Source organism: Schistocerca serialis, chromosome 4 (genome assembly GCF_023864345.2).
Source record: "Schistocerca serialis cubense isolate TAMUIC-IGC-003099 chromosome 4, iqSchSeri2.2, whole genome shotgun sequence".
In the NCBI taxonomy this organism is placed as follows: domain Eukaryota; kingdom Metazoa; phylum Arthropoda; class Insecta; order Orthoptera; family Acrididae; genus Schistocerca; species Schistocerca serialis.
The window spans coordinates 187,480,802-187,491,066 of NC_064641.1; the positions used below are offsets into that span (position 1 = coordinate 187,480,802).

General features: G+C 45.1%; 1 protein-coding gene across 1 annotated transcript in view; it reads right to left on the bottom strand.

The window, feature by feature from the left end:
- LOC126473712 (sialin-like) overlaps positions 1-8,814 on the bottom strand; it is a 135,728-nt gene extending 126,914 nt beyond the window's left edge. The window contains exon 1 of the mRNA XM_050100956.1: positions 8,706-8,814. Coding sequence (XP_049956913.1) covers positions 8,706-8,766 — 61 coding nt within the window. The 5' untranslated portion in view covers positions 8,767-8,814. The remainder of the gene's footprint in view (positions 1-8,705) is intronic.
- Positions 8,815-10,265: the final 1,451 nt, after the last annotated feature.

The window sequence follows — 10,265 nt, forward strand, 5'->3', positions numbered from 1 at the left end:
TTAACCTTTCATTTACAATGTAAATGTACACCTTTGTGTTCTAACAGTCGATATTTAGGTTCTGAATTTAAGACGAGCGTATCCGTTAGGACAGTGGGACGAAAGTTGGCGTTAATAGGCTGTGGCTGCAGACGACCGACGCGAGTGCCTTTGCTGACAGGTCGACATCGCCTGCAGCGTCTCTCCTGGCCTCGTGATCATATCGCTTGGACCCTAGACAATTGGAAATCCGCGGCCTGGTCAGATGACTCCCGAAATCAGGTGGTAAGAGCTTATGGTAGGGTTCGAATGCGGCGAAGACCCCACGAAGCCATCGACCCAAGATGTTAACAAGGCACAGTGTAAGCCAGGGCCGGCCAGAAATTCAGCGCGCGTGCGGTGCTCCTGCACATGTGCAACTTCCAGGTCACAGCGTGCACGCCGCAGCCGTCAGCGTTCATGTAGTGCATGTTTCTACGCCCAGATGTCGCTTTATCCACTTGCTGAGATACTCTGTACCGGCGCATTCCAGTGCTCTTTCCACAGCATGCAAGCCAACCATGGGAAGGTATTTCGCGTATTAAACATTTAAAATAGTGTCACAGTCTACTCATTGAGACGTCTACTTTTGTGTTAACAGTTTAACCCAGTAAGACAAGTAATACAGTTAACAACCGTGGGTTTTTTATTAAGGCAGCTTGACTGACGGTACGTAAATACGCGTAATGTTTTTGATCTAGTATTTAAGAAAGAGAGCACTTAGCGACTTCCAACGAACCTTAGTCATGATTTGAAATAACATTAAACCAATGCAAGGTTTCCTATAACTAATTCTCGGTGCCCTCAGTTACACCCACATAATTTCTGTCTCGCTGACATCTCGATGATCACCTGTACCATTATTGCTATATGTTTCATCAGTTCCGTCTGAAATCTGCGTAATAACCGACAACTAGATGCATGTTATGTTTATCGACTTCAACTGAGCGTAGCCCTTCACACATTAAAAAAAAACCCTAAATGTAAGTATACAACAATCGTTTTAATGACCAATTTTCCTGACAATAATGTAACATGGGGCAGAATAAGGCAATAATGCTCAGTTAGTAAACAATAATTTTTATTATGAAAGGAATAAATCAAAACACGTTTATCACTGGTCATGCGAAATGATATAGTTAATATCGGGCACAAAAGCACGGCTCATTGACAAACGCAAGCAATTGCGGGAGATTTTCATCATTGATGCTTGATCGAAACGACCGAGAACATAGATCTGCCGTCCGTTGCTTTTTCACAGTACCTGCCAATTTCTCAGTACTTCTCTGTTAAGGTTACGATCACCAGCGGTAAACGAGACAGGGTATGTTGTGCTCTTGCTTGTACCGCCGCCGTTCATTTAGGACACATGTCTAATAACAGATGTTACTGCCGCTCGCTGTCGCACACGTGCGCACACTTCGCACGTCTGCACACTGTGCAGCGTTTGGCCGGCCCTAGTGCAAGCGGTAGTGGCTCGGTAATGGTGCGGACTGTGTTTACATGGAATAGACTGGGTCCTCTGGTCCAAATAAACCGATCATTGAATGGAAATGATTATGTTCGGCTACTTGTAGACCATTTTCAGCCATTCAAGGACTTCATACTCCCAAACAACGATGGAATTATTACGGATGATGATGTGCTATATCACCGGGCCACAATTGTTCGCGACTGGTTTGGAGAACATTCTGGACAATTCGAACGAAAGGTTTGGCCACCCACATCACCAGACATGAATCCCACCGAACATTTATTGGACGTAATCGAGAGGTGAGCTCGTGCACAAAACCCTGCACTGTCAACACTTTCGCAGTCACTGGCGGCTTACCTCTGCATGGGACTTCCAAAGCTGAGTCCACGCCACATCGAGTTTCTGAATTACGCCGGGCAAAATGAGATCCGACTCTATTTCAGGAGGTATCCCACGGCTTTGCCATCTCACTGTATTACTTTTCACACAGTGTCGAATGGTTGCTTGTGCTTACGTATACGCAACAGCGACTTTGTAAATGGTTCATAGTATAGCACGATGTTTGCTTTTTACAAACTAGCCGTGACATACATTATCGTATCGCTTGCGCAATTATTATTTCCGAAGCAAATGGTTCAAATGGCTCTGAGCACTACGGGACTTAATATCTGAGGCCATCAGTCCCCTAGAACGTAGAACTACTTAAACCTAACTAACCTAAGGACATCACACACATCCATGACCGAGGCGGGATTCGAGTCTGCGACCGTAGCGGTCGTGCGGTTCCAGAGTGAAGCGCCTAGAACCGCTCGGCCACACCGGCCGGCTTTCCTAAGACAACTTATTAGAAGTTGCACATTAGCTGTTACAGTAAGATGCTACATATATGATGCATTGTAATACTCATTGACTGTACAGGACGTTTCACAATTCCTATTACAAGCTTCTGGGGGTTGCAGGGGAGAGACAGTGCATAAACGTCTTGAATAATAACCGCTTGGCTGCTCTTGTAAATAATTTATTTAACTACCCGTTTCGTAGCTTATAAGCCACATCATCAGTTTAGATACGTTAAAGGATGACGTTAAACTTGCAAAATGGACAGGACCGAACATTCCTTGTCTACGAACAAACGATGCAATTATCGATTCGTCAGGTAAGCAGAAAGTATGGGTCCACGATTCCTCAACCGCGCCATGAATCCGGAGAGGTCGACAGTAGGCCGAACGTAGCCGGTTAACCATTCGACCGAGGGTCACAATCCATCAAAAGTGCCATAAATACGCAGAGTGGGATGCAGGGACACGCAAGCGTGAGGGTGCTCAGGTAAGGAGCGGTAGATGAAGGTCTGATACAGGTGCACAAGTCTGGCACTTTTCCGTTAGGACGTCAGTTTGAAGATTGGATCATTTTCAAACCTCCCACTTCACGGTACACCCACAGCGGAGACAATTAGCTCTGAGCTATGAGTTCTACAGGAGTTGCCCCATGCGGCGACCTTGCTATTAGCTGTGGAAGGCGTATCTGCGACGCACGATCTGATAGGCACGATCCACAAGTCCTGGTGAACGTTCGTGGAGCGCCACGGTAACCCCTTCCAGTTGCGAATATACCAGTTTCTCGCAGCCGTTGTTGCAGTCGGTCGAAAATGGTATACGGTGGACTCAGACGATCCAGAAAACCATTATGAGTAACACCGCTTCATCTGTATGATACATCTTTATTTCTGATCCAACTAGGTTCGCGAGGTTGTAGCCACATCTTCAGGAATACAGATGTATAATTTATTCCAAACGATAAGCAGTAGAAGACCCAGCTTCTTTGTCCAGTTGTGATAAATAATTTACTCCAAATGGAAAACACTCTCCACACACGCGTTATTCAGCTGTACCTTACCGTATCATATCACGAAGCGTGAGATTTGAAAGCGATCCAATCTTCAAACTTATTTTGCATCTGAATGGTACATTTTCGTCATGCCTATAATGTATTCTAGGTGGCGAATGTGGACAAACACCAGCTGAAGAACGGAATAACGACAAGGAAAATTTGTGTCTGACCGGGACTCGAACACGCTTTTGCCGCTTATTGCGAGCGGTCGCCTTACCATCTGGTAATCCGAGCACGACTCACGGGCACACCCAAACTTCCATATGTCGTCAATCATGTTTCTACAACCTGTGCTCGTACATCCATTACGTATGTTCCCGTACGTGGGAGATAGTTTACTCATAAGTCGCTCGCAGGTATGGGCGGTTAAATACTATATTGCAGTGCGTGTGTTATTCCGAATTGTGATGCAATGTTCTTTCGAGTTCAAGTGCCGGTCGCGCACAAATTTTCACTGTCGTCATTCCATTCTACGGCTGATGATTGTCCATATTCGCAATTGCAAATACATTAAATATATCCAGAATGAGATTTTCACTCTGCAGCGGAGTGAGCGCTGATATGAAAGTTCCTGGCAGATTAAAACTGTGTGCTGGACCGAGACTCGAACTCGGGACCTTTGCCTTTCGCGGGCAAGTGCTCTACCATCTGAGCTATCCAAGCACGACTCACGCCCCGCTCACAGCTTTGCTTCTGCCAGTACCTCGTCTCCTACCTTCCAAACTTTACAGAAGCTCTCCTGCGAATCTTGCAGAACTAGCAAAGAAAGGATATTGCGGGGACATGGCTTAGCCACAGCGTAGGGGATGTTTCCAGAATGAGATTTTCATTCTGCAGCGGAGAGCCTCTGGTTGGTTGGTTGGTTTTGGGGAAAGAGACCAAACAGCGAGGTCATCGGCCTCATCGGATTAGGGAAGGACAGGGAAGCAAGTCGGCCGTGCCCTTTCAGAGGAACCATCCCGGCATTTGCCTGGAGCGATTTAGGGAAATCACGGAAAACCTAAATCAGGATGGCCGGACGCGGGATTGAACCGTCGTCCTCCCGAATGCGAGTCCAGTGTGCTAACCACTGCGCCACCTCGCTCGGTGGAGAGCCTCTGTAAAGTTTGGAAGGTAGGAGACGAGGTACTGGCAGAAGTAAAGCTGTGAGGACGGGGCGTGAGTCGTGCTTGGGTAGTTCAGATGGTACAGCACTTGCCCGCGAAAGGCAAAGGTCCCGAGCTCGAGTCTCGGTCCGGCACACAGTTTTAATCTGCGAGGAAGTTTCACGTTAAATATATTTCATAATGGCTGCAGTTGCCGCAGCGTCTGTTACATTGGACGTGCATGTATGTGCAAAGGAACTTTGCATCGTAAGTCGTAATAACACAGGGACTGCGATATCGAATTTATCCGACGACAACGGGCAAGGGACTTTGACGTAAAATGGCTCACTTGTACGGGAATATATATAATGGGTGTACGAGTACAGGCTGTAGTCACACAGTTGACGACATATGAAAGTTAGGGTCTGGGCGCGAGACGATCACGGATAGCCAAATGGTAAGGCGGCTGCTCGCGATAAGCGGGAAATCCGGGTTCGAGTCCTGGTCGGGTACAAATCTTCACAATCGCCACTCCATTGATGATGGTTGTACATATTCGTAATTGCGAATACATGAAATGTATCTCATGACACCTGTAGCCTGTGCAGTGCCTGTTCCTTTAGACATGCATAAATATGCATGAATAACACTGGCACTGCAATATCGAAAAACTTTTGTAGATACTTGCATACCCAAAATGGAGATAATTCAAAGCCATTTCATATCGTTCAAATTGTCAGAAGTGGAGTCACCATGGCGGAATCATTTCTTTCACTGGTCTCATCTTGCGATTATGACTTCGGGCTACATCATTGACGAAAAATCTGCAATTGAACCGTGAGAACAAACCTATCAGGCAACTGCACATTGTGTAAGCTCTGTATCCCACATAGGCCTTGAGTTGTTGAAAAGTAAGGATATAGATTCGAACAAGGCATCAGTGGGGAAAGTGGGAAATTGCGGCTCCTTTTGTGTGAGAATTTCCAACATTTTGCTCCGGTATTTCGGCAGGTATTTGCAATTTTGTCTTAGCAGTTGTAGATGGAGTCCGGGAATGAATAATTTCATATTTTATGATAGCCAAAGTGTCTTACCATGAACAACAGAAAGATATAGGCTATTATCCATAACAATGGTTGACGGCCTTGTGGAAGATGACATAGAGATGTTTCAAAAAGCTTCTGAAAATACCATCATAATAATCACTTGTCTTTTTACATGACATACCAGGCAGTGCGGCACAAAAGTTTGATTTTCCAACAGGCACTCTTCCCTCTTGGATTACATCACTCCAATCTCAGACAATGACTGCCACTGATCCAAGTAGCTAAAGCCTATGGTTTCAAAACTGCGGCTAATTAAATTGTACTGTCAATAAATATATCAATTTTCTGAAACACGAACAGTTTCAAATGTGTTGGATGTTCCAAAGATAATGTAGAGCGTCTTTCTGGAGACTATCCAAAACTATCACGTCTTTCTTCCTCAACCGCTTTTCCCCTAGAGTGTGCAGCTTCTTGCTGTTAGGCCCATCGCAATCTACAGCATAACACCGGGCGAGGTGGCGCAGTGGTTAGCACACTGGACTCGCATGCGGGAGGACAACGGTTCAATCCATCGTCCAGCCATCCTGATGTAGGTTTTCTGTGATTTCCCTAAATCGCTCCAGGCATATGTCGGGATGGTTCCTTTGAAAGGCCACGGCCGACATCCTTCCTCGTCCTTCCCTAATCCAATGAGACCGATGACCTCGCTGTCTGGTTGCCTCCCCCAAAACAACCCAACCCAACATACAGTGTACCGTTCTTTCCCTATCATTATAACTATAAGGCGGTTATGGGTTTTGTGTCCTCAGCTGACGACCTCCCTTGTTATTTGTCAGGATTATACAGACATTGGGTTCATGAGATCCCAAAACTCGCGAACATCGACTTATTTACCATCAGCACTTCATTTCCATAAGAACAGCATAACAACGCGCTTGCTACGCCGACCCGTCATAGCTGTGTCTGACGTCCTACCACGAGTAAGTACGGGTTTGTCGCGAGACGATGACGACAAGTTCCGCGTTGGAAACAGTTCCACCCGTGCAGCGACGCGACTACTGCCGGCGCATACTGACACCGCATTTCATCAGCATTCCGAGATAGCGCCAGCTCACACTCGTCCTCACACTAGACGGCTGCGTCCAAGCCTGCAACCCTTACATCAGACAGCGTTTCTGCTTTTTTTCGAACGTGTTGCCATCCTCGCTACAACCCAAGGAACAGGGAATAAGGACTCACAGTTCTTTTTGTTCTCAACGTTCTCTTCCACCGAACAACCGAAGTGGCGGATCTGAATATGTGACACACTTTTTTCCTCAGTTCTCACTTCATGTCTTGGGTTTGTACCACTTGTCGTACTATAGATGGTTTGAGGTGAAACAGAAGTGGCAAAATTGTTAAGGTTTTCGAGGCAACTTGTTGACAAACTGCCTGTTGCCTTCTGTCTCTGGTTCTTCTGTGGACGTTTGTTTGATGGTTTTTCTGGCGTTTCACTAGCACCAGAGAGTGTAAGAATGTGGGGATACAATTGAAATACTGACGAGAAACGATAGAGATAATTAAACTGTTACTTGTAGCACAAAATAATGCAAGCAGATGGGGCAGCTGCCATTTGAAGCTAAAGCAGTAACTAACTTAACCCGATTGACTGAATAAAAAACTAAGAATTATGATATACAGTTGAGAACAACTGCTATTTTATTGATAGTTGTGTCGTGTGAAACATATTCAAAACTAACGATATGCAGTATGCAATGTCCTTAAAACTAACGTAAAAAACATCCAACGGATTCCAAACTTACGTCGTTATTTCTTTTCTTCATTCTTCTTTTACATTTGTTGCAATCAATAAACATGCTGAAACGAAGTACTGAAGATATTCTAACATTTACACGTTTAACTGTACTAAGCTAGATGTAGCAAATTACTCTTCAGCCTCGCAGCAACACAACGTCAAACAATACCGACACCGTCAGCTGTCTAGCAAAAGCAAAGTGATTTGTGTTCGCTATTAATTTGAATGTACTTGACACTATGCCTTTCCTTGTCACAAATCATACGATATCGATCGTTCGAAAATGGTTCAAATGTCTCTAAGCACTATGGCTCTGAGCACTATGGGACTTAATATCTGAGGTCATCAGTTCCCTAGACTTAGAACTACTTAAGCCTAATTAACCAAAGGACATCACACACATCCATGCCCGAGGCAGGATTCGAACCTGCGACCGTAGCAGCAGTGTGATTCCGGACTGAAGAGCCTAGAACCGCCACAGCGGCCGGCATCGATCGTTCCTCAACATTTGCATGTATCTAAGGTTTTCATAAACAACAACACATTCTAGACAAATACCAGCAAATGATTCTAGCGATTAAATAAGTGGAGTAGTCATAGAACGATATTAATATCAAATTAAGGTCCTTGTAATTTTTAACGATATGTACGTCACTGAACTGGCTACACAACACCGTCGAATTTGGGAAGGAAACTAGAAAATAAGGAACCTACAACAGTTGATACAAGCAAAACCTACAATTTCGACATCACCGTTTTAAAGGATTTGTTGGCCGATTTCAACAGATTCTACAACTAAAACCTTCGCTGATTTTATTGCGACTCAACTCATCACTGAGAACACTGCTAGTAAATGCCACCTCGACCACACGTTTACTGCGTCAAAATTGACTTTCATCGAGTATTAACATAATATTTTTGAATATTCGATTGTACTCCACTCCGTCTGCTGAGGTGTTTGTTGTTGACTATCCAGATGAGCTGCAGTATGTTTCCCGTCATCCTTGCTAAGGAAAATATGTTCCGAACATTCTCAACACTTCTTTTAACACGTGTAGTCCTTGATGTGGTTTTGTGAAATAACAGATTCCGTCTAGGTCACGACAATTAATTCCACAGTAAATTATGAAATTCCAGGTGGATTTTTAAAACAATTACAAAGACCGCAGTTCGTCCATGATATGGCCTTATTTTGAAGCATTTACGACACTACACACACAGTCAAAAAATAAATGTATTCTAAGACTGCTGATATAAGAAGCCTATACGACGTGGAAGGCTGATCTCATATGGGACTCGCCAGTCAACAATGCCATGAAACATTAACGTTTGCATTTGGGGAAGCACGAGGGAAGACGTGTTAACAGGAACTACAAGAGCAAACCACGCAGGGTTACCGTTGACGTCGTGCGGCTTCTGCTGCGACGCTTGCGCCGTCATGTCGTCTGCGGCTGTCATTTGCGAGGGCGGGCGACTGCGGTGCAGTACGTAATGCCTGAGGCTCGGTGCTCGCTGTACTGCGTACGCAGCGCAGCAGCTATTTTTATATACTACGTGGAGAGGAGTGGGGGGACAGGATAGCGGGGTGGGGCAGGGCACCAGCTCAGGACTGGGTTCCACAAATCTCAGAGCTGCTTACTGACAAGATCGTGTTCTTACCCACAAGTCCACATACACACCGTTGTCCTGCTGTAAACGTTTTGTCTGAAACGGACCAGACACACCGTTCACCTTGGGGGGGGGGATCATCTTGAAACCAAAACTACTATTAAACCCGACGTTTCCACCTTCTTTTCAGCAGTTCTCTTCAGGTCGAATAAAATAGTTTAGTGGCCCTGAAGAGGGCCGTTGCAAAGACGATAGAAACTTCGTGTATAATAGTAGTTTCAGTTACAAAAGTGGCGACGTAATGCCAGAAAAGAATTTCATTCACATCATAATGTTATAATATTTCCATACTTCCTCCATGTTTGAAATGTTTGTTGAATGTACAAATAGTGTCAAACATGCACATGTATTAATATTAAAGATCTGAAAAGTGTATTTTATTAGTAATATACAGGGTGCTTATAAACTAGTTATAAAACTGATTGGCGACTCCATGGAGTGCTGTGTGCACAACAACCATATATGTGAAATTAGAAAGAAGGTCAGCGTTGGCCGTAAAATCGATTTTCAATCACATAGTGATCATCTTCAGTGCTGGAAGTTACAAATTTCACTTTTTTTCTTCTTTATTGTGATTTCATCCCCCTGCCCCATATGGGTAGGGGAGGGCTGTTAGCAGCACAATCCGCCGCTCTTCAGCCGAGTGACATGACAACTTAAAATAAGAATAAAATGTTACATACATAAGGCGATAAAGGGGAACTTAAAACAGAATAACGGGAGAAAATGGATGTAAAAATATAGACTAACACGGAGACGTTCGCGGAGGAGAGTTGAAAAAAGTCACCAGAAAGTTAAAAAACACAGTTGGCGATTCTTCAAAACTCAGAGAAGACACTGAATGGACATGCACGCGTTAAAAGTCGGCCACAGCAGTAAAAACACTCCGGAACAACACACTTAAAACCCACTTGGAGCACACACGACAATGAATAAAACTGCTAGGCGGGACCTGACGTGGGAAAGGGCAGAGAGGATGGAAAAGGAGGGGACAGCAAGCAGCAGGGGAAGCGGAGGGATGAAGAGAGGAGGGGCATCAGTGGGTACATGAAGAGGCAGGAGACACGTGGGGCGGGAGATGAAGAGGGAAGACAGGACAGGAGGGAGTGCAGAGACACTGAAAGGGGGCACAAGAGAGGGAGTAGGAGTAGGAAGGGGAGGCCGCTCAGGAGGAGGGAGGGGGAGGAGAGGGAGCCCTGAGGAGGAGGCAGGAAGATGGGGTTAGAGTTGGTAGGAAGGGTAGATGTCAGGGCAAAGCTGATCATCCGGAAGGGGTAGATGGTGGAAGT